Source organism: Dermacentor andersoni, chromosome 1, assembly GCF_023375885.2.
Source record: "Dermacentor andersoni chromosome 1, qqDerAnde1_hic_scaffold, whole genome shotgun sequence".
Taxonomy (NCBI): domain Eukaryota; kingdom Metazoa; phylum Arthropoda; class Arachnida; order Ixodida; family Ixodidae; genus Dermacentor; species Dermacentor andersoni.
In genome coordinates, this window is record NC_092814.1 from 83,655,734 (window position 1) to 83,677,435 (window position 21,702).

General features: G+C 43.1%; 1 protein-coding gene across 1 annotated transcript in view; it reads left to right on the forward strand.

The window, feature by feature from the left end:
* Positions 1–21,702, forward strand: part of mRpL38 (mitochondrial ribosomal protein L38) — a 55,102-nt gene that overhangs the window by 20,621 nt on the left and 12,779 nt on the right. Inside the window, exons 5-7 of the mRNA XM_050194196.3 lie at positions 9,673–9,831; positions 12,896–13,032; positions 17,809–17,896. Of these exons, the coding sequence (XP_050050153.1) occupies positions 9,673–9,831; positions 12,896–13,032; positions 17,809–17,896 (384 nt within the window). The remainder of the gene's footprint in view (positions 1–9,672; positions 9,832–12,895; positions 13,033–17,808; positions 17,897–21,702) is intronic.

Sequence of the window (21,702 nt, forward strand, 5' to 3'; positions counted from 1 at the left end):
ACTTACTTTCATTCTCCATATTAAATACTTGAAGGTTAAGTGCGTGAGGACAATGAACCTATTGAAGCTTTTCTCAGATACATGGGGTAGTGACAGGAAATGCCTCATGAACCTGCACAATTAAGAGCCTTATAGGATCACGATTTCACTACCGTGCTGTAGTTTATAACTCTGTTACACACAGTGTGTGGAAGATGCTAGACTGATTCACCATCTCCGTATCCGACTAGTGACCGGTGCATTCAGAACAAGCCCGATACACAGCCTCTATATAGAGTCAAATGAGTGGTCACTGCATTTTCAAAGGTCATAATAAAAGTTATACATACTTCCTGAAAGTCAGTTCTAACTGTGGACAGTCGCACTGTTCTATCATAAACAATACATCTGCCACACTATTTCACAACTGACCCTCAGTGAGAGATTCCTTCTCGTTTCGTGTGAGAAGGCCGAGTGAAGAAATGGGTGTTGCACTTCTGAAACATCGCCTAATGCTTCAAGTGCAGATGCTACCACCGTGGCAGTGGCAGCTGGTTGAATGTGACACATTTTGTCAAGGTAACAAAGCGTTCCCCTAAGGCACACATTTGAGTGCACTTTCTAGAAGTGCAGGCGAAGTCTTGTGACCAGAGTATTACACTGACACATTTAGGTCACATGCCAATGTGTCTTATACAGCACTAGGGCCATCTTTCTCTGGAACAGACATTCAGCACTCTGAAATAAGTATATTTACAGCTGAGGCTTATGCAGTACTGTCGTTAGTGAAACATATCAAGAAAACAAAGTTAGAAAAAGCCATATTTACTGATGCTATAAGTGTGGTTGAATACCTAATGTGCTCTTTAAATGTAAAAATTCTGTATTAAATGATCTCTGTGCACTCCTCTGTACGACATACATTTCTAACGAGCATGTAACAATGTGCTGGGTGCCAGGACACGGAGGCATTGATAGCAATGTGCTAGCAGACAAAACCGCCTCATCCATGTTTCCATTTCTTCCATAGCTATACCCACCATAGACTTAAAGCCCCTAATTTGTAAGAAACTAAGAGCCTATTGGCAATGCTTGTGGGATGCCAAAATTTCTAATAAGCTCCATCTAATCAAGCCACAATTAGGAATTTCGTCACCCACAATAATATCATGATAAACCAGTGTCTCCTTCTGTGGCCTGGGTATAGAGTTCACACATGGCACACACAATTACTTACTCACTGGCGGCAAACTTCCTCTATATGGTAGATGTGGTGAAAGGCTGACCATCGACCACGCCTTTGTGGAGCGTAGGAAAGCAGAAGCTGAATGGAAAAAGCACCTTCTGCAACCCTATCGACACCATATCACCTTACGTATGGCATTATTTCTAGGCCCAAAACTGTTCTTTGATATGAAGACAGTTCTAAATTTCTTAAATGATGTCTTGCTACATGTTATTAGCCCAGGAGTATCGTAGCGCGTTCTCTCACCAGGGGGTGCTGCTGCGATACTAGTTTTGTAGAGCACATGCCTCTGGGCTCTTGTGAAGCGGTAGCGCTACTGATACTTGCTCATCATAGTATATCAAGGCTCTGCAAACATACATATTATAGTTGTAGCACACCTCACTCTCATGTTATTTTAATACCTATTTATTTTATGCACGTTACAGTGACTGATTTTTAGGCCCTTTTACAGCCATATTACATCTACCTATTGCACTTCATCTTTCCATCTCATTGACGACTCATTGACAACACATCACCACTTGCATAGCACTCGGCCATATCTGGCCCTTGTGCCACTAAACAACACACATCATCATCATGACACTGCAGTCGGAAATCATTCTCCGTGCTTCTTATCTACATGTACTACAGTTTTACTGGTTATTTCTTGCTTCCTGTTGTTAAAGGATCATCACACTCAGCCACATGAAGCATGTCATTCTGCCACTGCTCACCTTAAAGTCATTGTTTAGGTTCCCTGATTTTTTTGCAAGTCTGCAGGCCTTGTTCAGTATAATTTCAACTGATGCAGCTCAGTACATTTTACTGGTAGCCTTCAGCTCTTTGTGCTGCCATCTTTAATAGCGGATGTGTACTTCGTACATGTCGAAGTGCCTTCCTGGTGCACTGCTGCCATTCTCCAAAGCATACTGAACACTTTGCGCTTGAAGGTGGTAGTGTAGCTTGCATACTGCCCTATTGCAACATGCGCCGGTGTTGTCTGGTCACTTCAAGCACTTCTCAACATGACGAATGGCTTGATTGAATTGAACTGACAAAGAAAAAATGAAGGAATGCCAGCTTTCTGTAGATGGCACTACGGAACATGCAGCATCTGCGATTGGCCATTATCATCATTTAACAAGCCCGCACATAGTAAACAGAGTACTCTTCATACCACCATTTCTAACTTTATTCTCTTCTGCTCCACTGTGGATTCTGTCTTGTCTTCAACTGCCTGAGCACGCTTCACATCAGTCAAAATTGAAATCAGGCCACCACTCACAGTGCCAAGTTGATAGCGTGGTCATTATGCGAGTAAATAAATATCCATTTAAGTGACTAATTAACCCTTTCAGTGTTCTTTCTTTTTTTTGTCGGAGGTGTTGCACCCCTAGCGTTTTTTTTTTCATAGATATTACAAAAATGAACACTAGTTTATTTTTAGTTGTGCAGAAATGAAAAAAAATGACATCGATAATGGCAGTTGCTCTTTCGGTGTGGTCCCCACATTCCTATCTGACAAAAAGAATGTCAAAAGGAGCATGGTGGGACAGAAATGCAGAAGCGTACTGGTACATCAGGGACGGTGAAAAGGTTAAGGGTGTGCATTCATTGCGTGAGTAAATGCAGTAGACTTTTGTTAAATTGACTCCGATTAATTAGATTTTTTGGTTAATTCAATCCCGACCAAAAGACCTGGCCAGTACCTATGCATTTCGATGGGCCCAAGCTTTCATTATTTCGATCCTAAAATTAGCTTTAACCTGAATTAGCCTGACCCCTATGCTGACCCCAGTTACAACACCTTTCGCGACAGCATCTGTCTCAGTGGAGCTTAGCGGACAGTGAATGCGTTGAACCCATGTGAAATCTCCCATCGAAAACTGCTATTTTCAGCCTTCCTTAGGAAGATTTTCAAGCATTGACCATAGCTCACACTGTCTGATTAAGGTACTTATGTGATTGTAGCACTCCGATTTTTTTTTTTTTTTTTAAATTGGGCGGGAAATTATCTTTGCAGTGCAATCGAATCCAAAACCACCTTTGTGGCATTTGTATGCTTTACCGCATAACATAAATGTACTGCGGCGTAGCTGACCTAAGAAAACCGGTTGTCATTGTGCAACGCATAATAGACACTTGCCATAGGTGGAAAGTTTTCATTTTTCCGGGAGGGGGGCTGGGGCTCGACCAGCTTTCCGAGCCCCATGCATGTGTGTGTGTGTGTGTGTACACACACACACACACACACTCTCTCTCTCTCTCTCTCATGGTACATACATGTATATATATGTAACCTACATACACATGGGGTTCGGAAAGCTACAGTCGGGTTCCAGCCTCCCCCCGACTCCCGGAACAATAAAAACTTTCCTCTTATAGCAAGTGTGTGTGTGTGTGTGTATACACACATACACACATACTTGGCTATCGCTAATACTGCAGCCTCTCCTACTCTTTTTTTTAAATTTTTTTTCTGTGAGTCCGAGTGTAAGCGCTGCTGCACATGACTGCTGTTGTTTCCGATTTCGAGTGAATCCGGCTTGGCCTTATTTTGGTTACAGGGTGCTCCAACTATCATGCACCATGATTTTAAAAAAGAGCAGTAGCGTTACTCCAGCCGCCAGTAATCTTTTGTTACTGAGATTTGTTTTGGTAATTGCAATAATTATCTAACTCAAAGTACTGTCCTAATTATCAGTGTCAATGGGACATTTATCAGCACCCTCTAATAACATCTAACTGCGGTGTTTTCAGTTATGTACTAATTGCGTACAATTTTTTCTGACTGGCAAAGAAACCCCACAAAATATGAAAAATATAGCTAAGACTCAAAGATGGAGTCCTCCGCTGCTGTCTCTAGAAGCTGCTGTTTTGTCTCAGGTTTTCATAATTTCTGATGATAGTTGCATTTGGTCTGCCACCACACATCCATGACTGATATATATTTGCTGCCTTGCTCTTTTTGCCATTTGTAGCTTCCAAGGCAAGGATCATGTTTTCCTTCTGCTCATTAGAGAAAGACATGGCGACTTGGATGAAACAAAACATACCTTCAAACATTTGCACTATGTTGTCAGTTCGCTTTTGTGGTGATAGGTTTTATGGCAAAAAAAAAAAAAAAAAAAAAAACATCCGTGCACTTTACACTAAGACAAGAGCTATCGCAGCTTGTTTCCAACTAACACCAAACGCAATGTGTTACTTTGGCAGGGGCACGGCAGATAAGGCACTGGCTTAATCACAATGTTTTCTTTTATTTCATTTTGGCTAACTCAGAGGAAGCCTGTTCGAGGGCGCTGCTTTATGATGGTGGGAGTGCAGTCACATGGTATTCTTCATATTTGAGGGGGTTTATTTATCAATTGTAAAAAATTAGTATGCGATTAGTATGTTGCTGAAAATACCGCAATTAGATGTCCCTTAACTGTGCCTACAGATGCCTCATTGACACTCCATATAATTTAGGGTAGTACTTACAATGACCTAATTAAATATCAGTAACAAAAAAATTACTGGCAGCTATTCCACTGTACTGGAAACAATATGCATTATATTGCTACGGAACAGTATTTGCGATGATGAAGAGGCGAGCAGTGTGAAGACAATGACGACGATTGGAGGCTAGCGCGGGCTGTTGCCTCTTGGCCAAGTGCGGCGTATTTCCCTGTAAATCTACTTGTATATAGCTTTTCGTCTGCGTCTTCGTACGTAACATATCTGGTGGAGGTGGACGTTCCCTGTACCTCGTCACGGAACTTCGCAGTGGACGGTACGTCGAGCCTTCCTTCATGGCTCTCGGCGACAACTCGACTCCGCCGGCTCCGACACCTGCTGTCACTTTGACGACCTACATCACTCTCCCCGCTCCCCGTGATCCTGGCGTATTCTCGGGCAAAGATGGGAAAGACGTCGAGGACTGGATCAGCCTGTACGAACACGTCAGCCGCAATAACCGGTGGGACCCTACTATCATGCAGTTATAAAAGAGTGCCGCCGCCTGGAACTCGCTAAAAGCCGACGTATTGACCAGCAGTTTGCCCGTCTGCCCAACACCCCAGCGGCATCTTCCTGTGCCGATGCTCCTCGTCCCAACAACACTGGCAATGCGCTCTCCCCAGCCCCGTCGCTCCTATTCGCTGACTCCCTTCGGACGCCGTTCACAGTCGGAAAACTAGACAATGCAGCGCCTCTTGGTGACGCTGCATTGCTCCTTACGCTGCGAAATCCTCTACTGACGTTGCCCACTCATCTGAACCTTCTTGACGTGCAAGTCGACCGTGTTTCTGTGTCTGCTCTTTAGACACTGGGGCGCATTTGTCGGTAATGAGCGCTGACCTTCGTAACTGGCTGAAGAAAATAATCACACCCGCCACGACGCCTGTTGTCTGTGTCGCCGATGGCGGAACAGCCCCCGTAATTGGTATGTGTGCCGCCCGCGTCTTTTTCGCCGATCGCTCCACTATTGTGCTATTCACAGTTATCGCCCACTGTCCCCACGACATCATCCTTGGCTTAGACTTCCTCTCCGCACATTCTGCTCTCATTGATTGTTCTGCCAGTACTCTCCGCCTTGACCTGCCTGTTCTGGATCCCGCTGAACCACACCCCAGTCGCCTTAGTTTCGTCGACCTTGTTCGCTTTCCACCTTCGGCACTGACTTACGTTGACTTAGTGTCATCCCCACCCATCCCCGATGGTCACTACATCGCGGCTCCTATGCAAGACGTCCTCCTTACAAACGGGATCACAGTACCTCATACAGTTTTATCTATTACGGCGAATTGCATCTGCCTGCCAGTGGTCATACTTGGCTTGACGACACAAGTACTGCCACGCGGGATGTCTCTGGCCCAGCTTTGCTCATTCGAGGATCACTCAGTAGCATCTATTGCAGTAGACGACAATTCAGCCGATCCTCCTCTACCATCGCAGTCGGCCACTTGTACCATCGTTGACTTACAGAAAATGATTGTGCCTGACATGCCGTCCGAACACGCTTGTGAGCTCTACCGCATTCTGTTTTCCTACCACAATATTTTTTACTTTAATGATCGTCCTTTGGCCCAAACTACAGCTGTTAAACATCGCATTAATACAGGCGATGCCCCCCCTATTCATCGCCGCCCGTATCGAGTGTCACCGGCTGAGCGTCAAGTTATGCACGCCGAAGTTCACAAATGCTGTTCCGTAGCAATATTTTTTCGAGTAGTGCTTGCAAGTGATGATGTTTCCATCCCTAATAAATGTTATAAATTATTAGAAATGTTTTTTTTTTCATGAGTTGTTAGCATTGTTTACTGGAAGGAGAAGCAATACTGAGACACATATCATTCATGTGCATTTCACACGGCATTGATAAAAGACTCTGCCAAAGGGGTCACTGAAGTCACAAAAAGGGTCACAAAAAGCATGCAAAGCAATTTGGAGCAAGGTGAACATACAGAAACATATTCATTCTCTAGGCATAGGCTATCCATACCTTTAGAAATAATTGTTAATTGGCTACCTTCTTTCAAGAATATAATGAAATTTGTCCTGTGTATATATTTAAATATTGTGTATGTGCATTGTGTTTACAGTGTAAATTTAAAATAATGAAGTGAGAAAACGGGGATGAGGCAGGTGCCGCTGGTGCTTCTTATGCGCTTATGCTCCTATTGTCACTGTCAGGATTTGCAGAAATAAAGCGGAAGTATGAATTAAAAGCCATGCACATCCGCGGCAACAATGATCTAGTAAGCTATTAGCCACAATAAAAGTTTAAGTGATAAGGTCGATGCAAGTGAAAAGAAACATTAAATGACGGTGAAAAAGCTCTGGTAATGACATGTTAGTTTTCTAATTTGGACACAAAGTGGGTGCATACTTCATTCGTGAGAGTGTTAGAATTGGGCATGTAATGTCCAATGAATCAGCAGTGTGTTTTGATGTCTTCTCTGCATCTTCTTTAATTTGACCTGCCAGATAATTCAATCAATTTCGTCAGTCCCGTCAGCGTCGAATTAATGGAAGTCGACTACAGCAGTGTTGAATAAGTGATTTTATCATTGGTTGGACAGTTTGATTGCTGTTTTCGCCATGCCTGTTTTACATTTCCACTGCTCATTTCCTACATATGTATGCTGGTAGTGGGAATTAAAAAAAAATACATTTGACTGACATTTTATTTGTGCCAAATTGGCCATTTCGGCCATCCAGCACTGTTCCAATTTCTCGTGTGTTCCATCAGAAATATAACTGCCCACTGTTGCTGTATTGTGTAGCCTCAATAAACTTGCCGGCTTGTCATTAAACTTGTCATTAAAAAAAAACGTCACAGTTTTGCCCGAAAGGCAAAACACCGATTACAATAGAAAATTAGTATATAGCTATACGATGTAAGGATAGTAGTTTTATCAGCCATGTAAACTTGTAAACATTAGCTTACTAAATAAATTAACAATGATATAATGTGTAAGCGCAACTGAACGAGGACATAGGAAGAAACAGATAGATACACAGAGACAGTGCTCTCCATGTGTGTCTGTTTCTTTCTACGTCCTCGTTCAGTTGCGCATACACATTCTATCATGGATTCAAACGAACTAGTCCACCAAGGTGTTTTAATTAAATTAACAAACACGGTGTCACATGCGGACAGGTAAGCATGAACACATTTCGCTCGATGAGTGCGAAAAATATCAAAATGCTGGAGTGAGGAATTGGGGCAGCAGCAGCGATTGAATTGACATTCTTGCATCTCTTGCTTCAACGCAAACGAAACGTCGAAAGCACACCACATATGAAGCTACCGGTACTAAGCGCACTCTGCAAACATTGCAGATCGCTTTGAAGATGAGGCCCGCGTGGGTGCACACTTTGGCCACGTCGCAAATTGCTTTCAATATACAGTTCCCGCATGGCCGCGCCGTAAGCAGCAGGCACCGGATAAGAACCCCCGCCTCCCTCGTCTCACCCCTGTGCCTCACGCGTGTGGCAGGAGAGGGCCCACCTTCTTCGCTTGCACATGCGAGATTGAGTCGTGTTCGTCGCTCACCCTCGCATGCTTTCACTTGCACATACAGCATACGGCGCGTGGCCACGATTTTATCGTCTTTGGACTTTACATGGAACCTCACGGCGACGCTGATGGTAGAAATGCACCTGAAGTGTCCATATAATTGCTATTGCAATGATATTTATGTATTAGGCTTCTTGTGGTTGTTACTCATGTTTTTAAGTACTTAACTACCCCCCTTCACTCAGATGGGGAACTCCAAAGTTGATGCTGGTTGATGTTTAATGGTGAAAATGTAATGAATAGTGGTGTGCAAATAGTGATATTCCTGAATTGAATAGGAATAGTTGATAAAAAAAAAACCAACCTTTAAATATCAAATTGAATATTCAATGTTTCTTATTTCTAAAGAAAGAGAAACATAGTTTCTGTGATGTCCATCTGGCGAAAAAAAAAATGTATTTGCATTGTTTGATATATGCATGTAATGTCGTTCACAACTAGAGATCCAGCCAACTGAGGAGTTGTAAATGATAACTTTTTCAGTTATGCAGTGCACCATGATGACAGCAATGAATTGCCTATATCAAGACAAATTTATGGACTAACTTAAAGACATGGAAGTCATTGTACACAAGTGGGCTGCTCCGTGCATTCACTAAGGGAGCTGGTGGCTCTCTGCAGTGACCATGGCTGTCCTGCAGCAGAATAATTCAGTACAGTCCCATGTGCATCAGTTTTTCTTCCACAAGTCTCCAATGAGTGTTGTTATTCCTTATATTCTAACAGAAATGAATATTTGACAACTTCAAATAGTAAATTCTGGAAACTACTGCGAATGGAATAGCAAAGACTATTTGATTCATATCTGAAATAATTAATATTTGCACACCCCTAATAATAGAAAAGGCCACTTGTTTGAGATGCTTGTAGAATCATGCTTGCCTTCACTGAGCTTCTATAATCATGCCCTCAATATCCTTTTTTCCCCTAATCAAGACCTGCATGAACCGTTTTGGTGAGTCAATAGTTACAGAATCTGTGTGCTGTCAAATTCCTTTAATGGCCAAGCCTAAATGCGACAAGTTTCACCTGTGGCATAGTGTTGCTTCTTCCTAGTTAACAATTGTTCATTGACTGACAGAAGCAAGTTTTCTCTTCTATGTCCTGTAACCTCTAACCTTTCTTTTTACTGAGCAGGATGCTTCATTTGTGGAGTGGCTGAAATGTAAAATCAAGGTGCAATGCATTCATGTTGCATTATGTGGCCTTGTCCATCCAAAGCTGCAGAGAATGGCAGCTGCTAGAGCGCAAGTAAAGCAGTGCGCTAATAAAAATGCTGCTTTGCCTGTGGTCATGCAGTGTATTGATTACACAAGTTTGGCAACCAATGTGTACATCATTTGTGGCGTTTTGCAATACCTCTTCTTTATTATTATTATTAATTTTTATTCTCCAGTGGCAACATCAATGGAAACCACATTACAGCTGGTGAAGTGGTATGCGACTACCTACAGCCTTTTCTTCCTCGTGGTGCTGGCTATCATCGGTTTGTATTCGTCCTGTACAAACAAGAAAGGTTGATTGACTACTCTAAATGGAAATTACCCACAAATAGGTGAGGGGCTGCCTTATTTAGTTGTGACTAAATGATCTTTGTTTTTTCTACTTTTGAGCTATTTGCAGTTATGCAAGCATAATCTCCCAATGTGTTTCCCTGTAGTAAACCCTTAAGCCTTTCTGCAGTGGTCTTGATATAGCACCTGCCTTTGATGATGAATCAAAGTATAATGGACCTTTCTGCTGTCTGATTTGAAGCAATCACTGGAGTGCTCGAGCAAGCATTCTGATGGTAAATGTCTGATTCTACCAGCAGAAAACCAACTGCTTCTTCAGAGGTTGCCACCCAGCTGACTCCAAAAACTGTCCTTTCATTTGTACTTAGTATGTGTGTTTGTGATAGTTAAGCCAGTTGTCATAATTTCGGTGTCGCTTCTTCTGCTGTCTATCTGCTTTTCCTTACCATAAAAATATTTCCCTTACTTTGAAGGCTTTGATAATGCTTTTTTTTATTAAATTCACCAGCATAATCACAGTAACATGCTATACTGGGTGTTTCACGTAACTTGTGCCAAGGGTTTTAAACATGTGGTTTGCCGCAGCTAAGTGAAACCAACGGAATATGGTTTGCTGTCATCTGGTGCTCCTTAGAGTATTTTTTTATATTCCGCTTAATTAGTTAAATAACTAAGATGAAGTATGCAAAATCTTTAATATACACTTTAAGGCCGATTCAATTTTTTGTGGCAACGTACATGTTGCGTGGTGATGTGTTTTGGCGTTTACCGTGAAATATGAAATAAAACCACGTGACTGCGCTCGTGCGCTATTGTATTGCAGCGCTCTCAATTGCGGCTTGTGCAAAGGAACTGTGCATTTGGACCGTGGCAAAGTGAGTGGCCGGAGCTCTAGGCATCAGCTTCACAGTGCGCCAGCATCTTTGGTGGTGGCACACGAAAAGGAAGCGTCGTCGTCTTTGATAAGTGAAAGGCTCAATGAATGGTTGAGAGCACTGCAATACGATAGTGCATGAACGCAGCTGCGTGTTTTCATTTCATATTTCGTGGGCTTTCCTTAAACGCCGAAAAATATCGCCACACAACAAGTACGTTGCCATAAAAAAATTGGATCGGTCATTTCTGAACCCCCTCTACACACTGAACCCCCCCCCCCCCTTGCCCCTAATGTGGATATTAAAAGATACATTAGGGCATAGTATGTAATCTTAAAAAACATTTTACTGAAAAAATGGGAAATGTCTCACAAAGGGGGGGGGGGGTTCTGCTGATAACAGAAAAAATAGCACTATTCTTAAATACACACTGTTTCTGCTTTTATTATCAACAGTGCATGAAAGTTTCGTGCTCTAATTCATAAGTGATGCGAGTTACAAAAAAAAAAAAAATGTTTTATGCCTAGTGGGAAATCGCAAAAAAATCACACTCTGCTCTGTGGGCAGTGGCAAACCTCCACCATATGTTGTAGAGGCATTGAAAATAAGAGATATAATATTTCCAACGTCTTTATGAGATCTGCACAAGAAATCAGTTGGTTGTCAGCAGATGGAAAAGTAAACTCCCCATTGGAAAGCTGATGACAGTCTGGGCTTGCTTTGGGATCTCCATTGTCTGAAATGAGCTTTTTTGATTCGACATGTCTGTAGCCTTACTGCTATTAGTAGCATTCAAATAATTATCTGAAGACGCATCAGAATTGCAAGACTGCTGCCATTAGAACTGTCTTTGTGGTTCTTTCTGTATCCTGTGTCACGCTGTTAAATATGCTTGTCAATAAGGTGTACCAGCCAGCCCAATTTCGCACACTGTCAAAAATAAGAACTGCCTACTGAACTGTCTAGTTGTCAAACAGTCGCAAGCAGGAATTGGCATTGAGAGGAAGCTTTAGCTCAGGCCTAATTCTGAAGCAGCTTATTCAAATACATGTAAAACACAAAAACACCTTTCTGAAATAACCCCTGGACCAATTTTAATTAAATTTGTTGCATTTGAGAGAGAAAGTTAAATTCTAGTGACTGTCGGAAGTGGAATTTCGATTGAGGGCCTGAATTTTGTGAAAATAATTTTCAAAAATTTGGAAGTTCAAAAACAATAGAAGCACAACGTTTACAAATTAATAGCTCTGCATCAAGAACAGATATCGCGGTTCTGTAAACGGCATCCATAAGACCATGGAAAGTGGACAAAGTCAATATGTCAATTTATATCTTACATGAATTTGTTACGTTGTGTACAAGGGTTCTGCAAAAGCTGTATTTTCATATTACAAAATTTTTTTAGATTCATATGTAACATGTCAATTTTGTCTGCTTTAGATGTAGCATTAGATGCAATTCACACAATTGTGATATTATTTTTCGTTGCTGCGTTATAGAGTTATAATTTCGTTTTCTGAAAATTTTATATTTTTGCCCATTTTTAATAAAAAATTGACAACCCAAATAAAAAATTCGATACCAACAGTCACAAGATTTTAAGTTTTTCTTTTAAATGCAACAAACTTCGTTAAATTTGGTGCATGGGTTGCGGAGAAAAATGAATTCTGCTTTTACATGTATTTAGATAGGAGTACCCGAGCTAAAGCTTCCTCTTAATTGTGTTTTCTGCATTCTGTGTATGTTTAAATTTTAGTACTGCCAGCAACTCGGTGCACATTAGATGAATCATAGCTGTGTGCATTGCTTTCAGAGACACCGTTTCTCATCATTCATTGCATTCTCATTCTCCTGTAAAGGGTGCACTGTCACATGTGCATGTGTGCGGTGGTGAAGCACATCACGGTAGGAGTAGGTTGTACTATTAGACTGGCTGCTTTGAGAATAAGGGTGTGCAGAGTTCTGTTCGCATTTTCAGCTGTTTTTTTGGCATACATAGATGTAGTATTTTGCAGACGAAATAGTTGGTGTGTAATCAACACACCATTCTTGCTTGTTTCCAATGGCCAAGTCTTGTGAGGGCCCTCTATAAATATTCTCTTCATGTATCACCATTTCACATACATATTTGCTTTAAATATGTTCAAGGACTGGTATTGTAAATGTCTTTGTAATGCATTGAGAAACTATATTTGTGTACTTAGTTTTTCTGTGTATTGCTCTTCCACAGTACAAGTCTGAAGGAAAGGACGTTTAAAACGTACGACTTCTACAAGGAGTTTGAAAGCGTGTTGACGCCTGCTGGACTAGCATTCTTTCAATGCACTTGGGAAGATAGTCTGGTGGATTTTTTCCACAAAACTTTGAGTAAGTGTAGATATTTGGGTGCTGCTGTATGTCGACCTGGAACCTTTCCTGGAATTAATCCAAAATGTTTGCAGCAGCGCCTTTGCAAACTTGTGAATGCTTTCGGCAGTTCTTTCTTTTTTTTTTTTTTTGATGGTGACAAGATAGTTCGAAATTGCTATGCAGTTGCTAACATTTTATTTTATTTTGCACATTGGTAAGCTCGTTGGAATGCATTAATGCACAGGTTTATAGGGGAATTCGGGCAACACAAACTTTGTTACAAGTAGAATGCTGTCTTGGTACGTGACCCACTGCTGATTAATTTTGGACATGCCGTGCTTTCTTTTGTGTTCCTAGGTGCTTTCCTTCTGTTGTCATGACCCTCCTCTGCTGAAAGTACATGAACTTGAACTGTGGGTGTTTATTATGCACCTTTATCATCTTAAAAGTAGAACATTTTTTTATTTAGCCTAGAGCTTGTTTTGCCCATAATATCTAAGTTTTTTTTTCTCAGATTTTGCCAGGAACCTGGCATCTATTGCTAATATTGGAGTTGAAACCAAATTTAAAAAATTGCCATGGACCTATGGAGACAGCGGGATTTGAACCACTTTTCCAGTGGCCTTTACAGGTGTATATATTATTTGTGCTGCTGTGTGATTAATGGCAGCTGCTAATGGCAACTATAGCTCGACACATGCAACACAGCCCAAAAGATGTATGCGTTTTAAAGGCAAAAGCATTTAGCAGATGTACATAGAAAACCTGCGGATTGTCATGAAGTGTAGGTGCCTGGTGAAAAAGACATTACTTGCTGGTATCTTGATATTGTCTGAAGAGTGAAAAGATTTTGTTTTGAAAAGCCATTTCACAAAACATGATTGTGAATGTTAAGGCATCAGTGACGAATGTGATCATTGTGCAACAAGTTAAGCGTGCAAAGTGCTGTGCAATGCACCAGAAATCTGCACCTGAAAACCAACTTATATTGTAAAGCAAAAGAATGTGTTGCATGTTGCAGAAGGATGCTCAAACACAGAAAAAAAATATTTTGCTGCTTCATTTAACTCTTTCCTTACCATGGGGAAAATAGTTGTTTCTTGTAGGCTACGCCAGATTTTTTTTCCTGAAGGAACTACTGTACTCAATATCTAGTGTAATACATAAACAAAAAGCAAAATGAGTGCACTTTTCACACATAAAAGTTAACAAGATGTATGTCATAAAAAATATTAATTGCCAGAATCATGTTTGTAGGATAAAATTGGAACAAAGTTTGTGAAGACATGCTTGTATCTCATAAGAAAAATATGTAACAAAAATTATAAGATATACAAAAGGTGTTGCCTTCTAATCGGCACTATTCCAAAAAAATCAAATTTTGCGTTAAACAGATATTCCACTACAAAAATTTAAGTGCAAGCACTACAGTTTGGCCTGCTGAAACATGCGCAGTGTGTCTGTGAGCTGCGTGGAAGATCTCGAAAGCGGCATTTCAAACCATCATTAATGAGCTAATGATGCCCAATGGGCGCGGTAGGGAAAGCGTTGAGAATTCCAAATTTAGTGCAGTATGTCTAATAGCGAGTGATTTTCCCTGCCTTTCTGTATGAATTCTGGACGAGTGGTGGCTAGCATGTGCAGTATCAACAAACAAGTGTGGAAGTGTGACCAAATTTAGAATTGTCTAGCCACTGTTACTGCATTAAAGTTTTTACCATCTAGTCTGAATGTGGGCTTTTTTACGTTTCAGTTTAGTACCTATTGAAAAAGAAAAGAATAATTTTTTGATCTACATCTTTTAAATGAATAGACACTAAGGACAGTCAAGAAACAGATACTGATCGAGTATATTAAAGGTCGCGGCCACTCCCGACATGCTGTGGCACCATGACTGGCCAGCCTAAATAAACTGTGGGTATGGCGGCTACGTCTTCCAGCCACCTTCCACAGAAGCTTTCTCTGCCCTTTTCCCTAGGTGTGGCGTTTGGTTTCGTTTCTTCACCAAGTAGTTGCTCAAAAAAGAAACTAAAGTACATGTCCGGTGATTGGTTTCAAACCTGGTTCCCTCAGTGCAAGCAGCCCGGTGCTCTACCCATTAGGCTATGGATCACGTCTAGAAAGGCCAAATAGCACACTTACCAGCTTCAATCCAGCACTTTGAGACGCTTGACACATAAGTCTGTTTATATGGGCACGATGGGCTGCCCAAGCAGCACTGCGGAAGCACCTGTTAATACAGCTCTCCATGCCGCACTTATCTGTTTCGGGTAGTAGAAAATGTGATGCCTTGCTGGTGAATGCAAGGCACTGTGGTATGCCTACTAGTCTGAGCTGCGCTGCTGCTGGAATTTTGGATAATTTTATGCATAGGAGGCTTTGCAGCACAGCTTCTGTCGCCAAGAAAGCAAAGCGCTGTGACAATGCATGCACTACACACGAGAAGTCGCACACGCAGTTCCGTTGCACAGCTGCACTTTTGAGTATGTACAGCTCAAGTCACGCTATGTCAAGCTGCAGCAGCACACTGCTACAATATATGTCTGTTTGCTTAACGCGCTTCAACTCATAACCGTGGCCCCTGAACAACGAAGTAACTAACCAACCTAATTTAAGAAAAAATAAGCTGCTGGTATTAGCACTGTGACTGAGCTTCACCAGTTTTGGTTCATGTTGCTGCTGAGACTGCAGGTCACATACATGCTTGTGCTGAAAAAGTACATTTCCAGACATTGGTAAATATCACAATTGAGTGTTTCTGTAACTTCTCTCTAAACAAGTTACTGCATGTGGTGTGCAGTAATCTTGCTTACAGAGCTAAATTGATGTCGCAGCAATAGTTTTGTTTGTTCTCATCCATTTGTGTACAGCAACTTATAATGTGATAACGGATGCTTAAACATAACTTTTTATACACAGTTCCCTAACTTCATGCTGTAACTGACTTTGCCACCTCAGTTGATCCATTTTATTTTGCTTGTCCTCTCGGCAACCTATTCTGAAGCAGTTTAAATTGTCCATAAACTTTCGCTTAATTGCGTAAGTCGCTTTACCTTCAGAAGTTTCTTAAGTCTTGTGAATTCCTCTGTGTGGCAGCCTTCTAATAAGAAAAAGAAAGAACACTAGCTTTAGAGACTGCACAATGTCCTTGCTCGAGCTTTTTGCATGGTGAAGTGAAGAACGGGGCACATTGTTGATGAGATAATCCACAGGTTATTCTCAGCTAATGCAGGTGCCTTTTTCGGTAGCTGAGAATAAAAATAAATCAGAAATGAAGCCTGAACACACAAAGCAAGTGAGACCGGCTGCACGGCTTGGTGAGAGCATAACTGAAGTGAAGAGCTGCGATTTGTACTACCCAGCCAACTTTGTCGCTTGCCACCAAGTTGCAGCACGGTGTGTTCAAAACTCCAGTGTGTCAGGCCCATGACTCTCGTGACAATTCACCATGCAACAATAATGGCGGTGACAACACCTGGGGACTACGCTCTTCTTGGTGTAGTTGATGGGTCCCTCCATTTTTAGGAAGGTTTGTCAGACAAAGAGTGCCTGCTTTCCATGACCTGTGTTACAGCTGGTAGCGCACACTGTTGTAAGTATGTTTCAAACACTTTTCGAGTGTGAGAACTATGCACACAACTAAAGCAATGCACAAAACGAGTGAGACATGCGTTGCCCTATGGGACGGCATCTTTTCTGTACTACCCAGCCAACTGCATTGTCTGCCACCAGGTCACACCACAGTGTGTTGAAAACGACACTCGTCAGCCCCATAGCAACAGTTGACTGATAAAAGTGAAAAAATTATAATAAATAAAAAATTGTAAAAGAAAGTTATGCAATCACATCGTAATTAATTTGAAGTGAGATATGCCGAGCCTTAACTTTACAGTGCCAGCAGGACAAAACCGGCCATTGTTAGGAGGCCACATTTAGTGAAGCGTTCTTTGTGACATCCCAAGGTACAGATGTTGCGATCTGTGGTGGTGCAGTGGAGTGTGGATGTGTTTCAACACATTCCAATGGTAAATAAAGCTTTTCCTTGCTCCGCAAGGTCGATAACCACCATTGCTGCGAACAGTTACGAGATGTGTTGTTGCCAAAATCAGCTGCGCAGCTTCCATCATGATGTGCCATTTTGTCTTGCCCAGATCACCAAAGCTTTCTTTCGACAATGCCCATCATGCATGGGATCTCCATGATGTTTTTGATAACCTTATTTACATTTATTTGATAAATAAATGCTAATTATTAGCACAAGTATTGAATTCCTATATTGTGTTTCTGAGTTCAACCAAATCACCACACCTATGATACGATTGTAACTTCATGGCCTCATGGCATTTTAGTGCATTAGCAGAATTTTTTGTGTGCAAAAGCAGCTCCTGAAAGTGGTGGTTAGTTAGTTTGAGGAATTTGCTTATTACTGAATACAATTTAGTCCCTGTCTACTTATAAACCACTCTGAAGCTTTGAGCAAATGCTGGGAAAATGTGAAAAATGCCAGAGAGCCATTGTCCGCAGCAACTCTCTGAGCTTGTCTTGAATTTTTGCATCTCTTCTGGTTAATCTTGCGTTGATGCTAAGAATGACCTATTATGTATACCAGATACGTAAACCAACAGTCCAAACCAACATGGCTCTTTAGTGTCTCTTTAAAGGTCTTCATATTGATGTGTCATCACAGCAGGCATTGCCACTTCTGGTTTTATATGTGAGCTCTAAAGATGCTTTTGCTTTGCATGCGTTCCTAATTGACTATTGCAATGATATGTAAGTATGATCTATTTGCAGAGATGCGGGTGCCCACATTTGAATATGTTCACCCTCCAGAATATGTCCCAAAGCAAGTCCTGTACCCTCACAGGGAGCCTTTTAATACGTAAGCTGCTTGCAAAATTTCATTCGGCATTTGCAGACTAAGTTGAAGTGTTGCACGTAGAACTCTGTTCTAGATAAGCATCTCTGGTAGAACTATAGCACCTTGTTCTTCTACCCTTATAAGCAACAGAAGAGAGTGGTTTGTTCTTGTTATATGTTGCTACAAAAGGGCTTTTTGTTATATGGTGTTGGCTGATGGTAAGTTGTATATATAGATATAGAGACCCCAGAGGTGGGTAATACTGTTTGCATAGTATGCAAAGTTTCTTAAACTGATAACCTTCACTGTTGTCTCATCTAGGCCGTAAGTACCGTATTTACTCGAATCTAATGTGCACTTTTTTCCAGATAAAACGGGTCCAAAAATAGCGTGCGTGTTAGAATCGAGTACGACCCTAGTGTTACCATATCGCCATCGGCATTTAAAAGTGGCCGCCTCGTACGCACTTCGAGCCTAGCTGCCATAGCTTCCTCCATGTGCTATAGTACGTATGCTTAGGCAGTGCCTCCTTTATTTTTTTCTGTGCCTGCTGCGTGAGCATCGCGGCATCCGCCGTACCCTGTCCTGTTACTCTCGATTTTGTCCCGATTTTGTCCCGAGATGCCGCTTGGCGGCTCCACTGTATTGCTGCTTGCAGATGACGTTCTTCGCTGCCCGCGCGCCAGCGGTTTGTGGACATTTTACGCCGTGCTTATGTCGTATGCGAGCAAGAACTACAAAGGTTATTGGGTGTTTTCGCAATGACAATAAAAGAAGTAATCTCTGCACGAAATGAAAAAGTAATGTTGGAATAAGTTGTTGTTATGAGTCTTACCGGGGCCACAATTCCCACCTCCGCCAACTTGCAGACGACACTCTTAACCTGTAGGTTTCTGGCAGTGGTAGACGTAGGTCTGTCTGTTTGCTGCAACGGTAATGTTCCTGTGGTGTTTTACATGTCAGTATGCGCTGCTGTTGTGTACTGTTTTGTACGTTGAGCCAGCAAAAGAAAGACCCTGGAGTGTCCTTTATGACATACCAGTGGACAAAGAGCTACGGAAACTAGGGTCTTCAAATTCAAATACTTAGGTATCCTACTAACACACGATTTGTCATGGTCAAAACACATTGTCACCTGTAACAAGGCCCTTAAAACACTAGGTTACTTACATTGTATGCTGCGTCTTGCTCCTCAAGAAACTAAACTTTCCTATAAAACCCTCATTCGTCCCATCCTCGAATATGGCTGCATTGTATGGAATCCCCACAAACTCTGTGGCGTCAGAAAACTAGAATCAGTGCAAAAAAAGACAGTGCTTTTTTATTTGTAGGAGATATGACAAGTGTAATAAAATGATTTATTACGGGGCACTAGGCACAGTCTAGTAGCACTGGCAGTAGATGAACGCTGATCACGCGCACCGCCGACACAAGAGCGCCTTCTTCGTCTTCCTCTTCACCACAATGGCCCTCGGGAGAGAAGAGGAGCCATCCTGGCGACTTACGGCGTAGGTAGGATGAGGGGGTCATAGTACGGCTTAAGTCGGTTGACATGAACCGTGTCACGCCCGCGATGCCTATGGTCGGGTGAAGGTGTCACAGGTTCTACAACATAGGTGACAGCGGAGGTACGGTCTATGACGCGGTAGGGGCCATCATAGCGTGCAAGGAGTTTGGTCGAAAGGCCAGGGCTGTGAGGCGGGACCCACAACCAAACAAGGGAACCAGTCGGGAAAACTGGTGTAAGCGCGTCACTGTCACGCAGCAGCTTTTGACAACCTTGAGCAGCGGTCGTAAGGGTTCGCGCGAGCTGCCTACAGTCCTCGGCGTATTTGGCGGCTTCAGACACAGGCGTGCATTCGGAAGCGTCGGGTCGGTATGGGAGCATTGTGTCCATAGTACACGAGGGCTCTCGTCCATACAGCAGAAAAAAAGGCGAAAAGCCAGTGGTAGCTTGTGTGGCCGTATTATAGGCATACGTGACGAACGGCAAAACAGTGTCCCAGTTACTGTGATCCGAGGCGACGTACATTGTCAACATGTCACCGAGTGTGCGGTTGAACCTCTCTGTCAAGCCGTTCGTTTGCGGGTGGTAGGCTGTAGACTTGCGTTGAACGATGCTGCATGCAGCGAGAAGGGCTTGGATGACTTCGGACAAGAAGACACGTCCCCTGTCGCTGAGCAGTTCGCGTGGTGCGCCATGTCGAAGAACGAAGTTCCGCAAGATGAAGAACGCAACTTTGCGCGCAGAGGCTGCCGGGAGTGCGGCAGTCTCGGCGTAGCGCGTCAAGTGGTCGACACCTACAATTATCCATCGGTTACCCGAGGAACTGCAGGGAAGTGGCCCGTATAGGTCTATGCCGACGCGATCGAAGGGCCGAGCCGGGCAGGGCAGCGGCTGTAGCTCACCAGGAGGGCGCTGGGGAATTTTACGCCGTTGGCACGCCGTGCAAGCGCGTACGTACTGGCGCACGAAGTGATACATGCCATGCCAGTAGAAACGCTGCCTTAGCCGAGTATACGTTTTCAGAACACCGGCGTGACCATTATGAGGAGCAGCATGAAAATAAGCGCATATGTCAGAACGCATGTGTCGTGGTATCACCAGCAGCCATTTGCGACCATCAGGCAAATAATTTCTGCGGTAAAGAATGTTGTCGCGGACAGTAAAGTGAGCGGCTTGGCGACGAAGTGTTCGAGAAGAGGGTGTGGCGGATGGGTCGTGGAGGAAATTTAGCATAGTTGAAAGCAGGGGATCCTTACGCTGCTCGTCCGGCATATCAGCGACGTTGAAGGCTGACATGGATGCGAAGAGCGGAGACACTGAAGCCACATCACAAGGTAGCGGCGATCGGGAAAGCGCATCGGCGTCAGAGTGCTTTCTGCCCGATCGGTAGACAACGCGGATATCATATTCTTGTAAGCGGAGTGCCCATCGCCCTAGGCGACCTGACGGATCCTTCAACGAGGACAGCCAGCAAAGTGAATGGTGGTCGGTGACAATGTCAAAAGGGCGACCATATAGGTATGGACGAAATTTGACGAGCGCCCAAATAATGGCCAAGCACTCCTTTTCTGTTACTGAGTAGTTGGCTTCTGCCTTCTTTAAAGTTCGGCTCGCATACGCGACGACGTACTCGTCATAGCCGTCTTTCCGTTGTGCGAGGACTGCACCAAGTCCGATACCGCTGGCGTCCGTATGTACCTCTGTAGGCGCTGTGGGATCGTAGTGTCGAAGAATCGGTGGCGAAGTAAGTAGGCGACGTAGTTGCTGGAAGGCTTCGTCACAGGAAGTTGACCACGCGGAGATGCCGTTGGTAGCGGTAAGCAAATTGGTCAGTGGTGCGATGATAGTCGCAAAATTGCGCACAAAACGCCGAAAGTAAGAGCAGAGCCCTATAAAGCTGCGGAGTGCCTTAAGAGTAGTGGGCGTCGGAAACTCTGCTACCGCGCGAAGCTTGGCTGGGTCAGGAAGCACACCGTCCTTCGATACAACGTGACCCAATATTGTTAACTTGCGAGCAGCAAAACGGCACTTTTTGATGTTAAGTTGGAGGCCAGCAGAGGTAAGGCAGGTCAGTATCTCACGCAAGCGAACGAGGTGCGTCGGGAAATCTGGCGAAAACACCACGATATCATCAAGGTAGCACAGACATGTTTTCCACTTGTAGTTGCGAAGGATGGTGTCCATCATACGTTCGAAAGTAGCGGGCGCGTTGCAGAGCCCGAATGGCATTACGGTAAATTCGTACAAGCCATCGGGCGTGATGAAAGCTGTCTTCTCACAGTCATCATCTGCCATCGGCACTTGCCAATAGCCGGAGCGA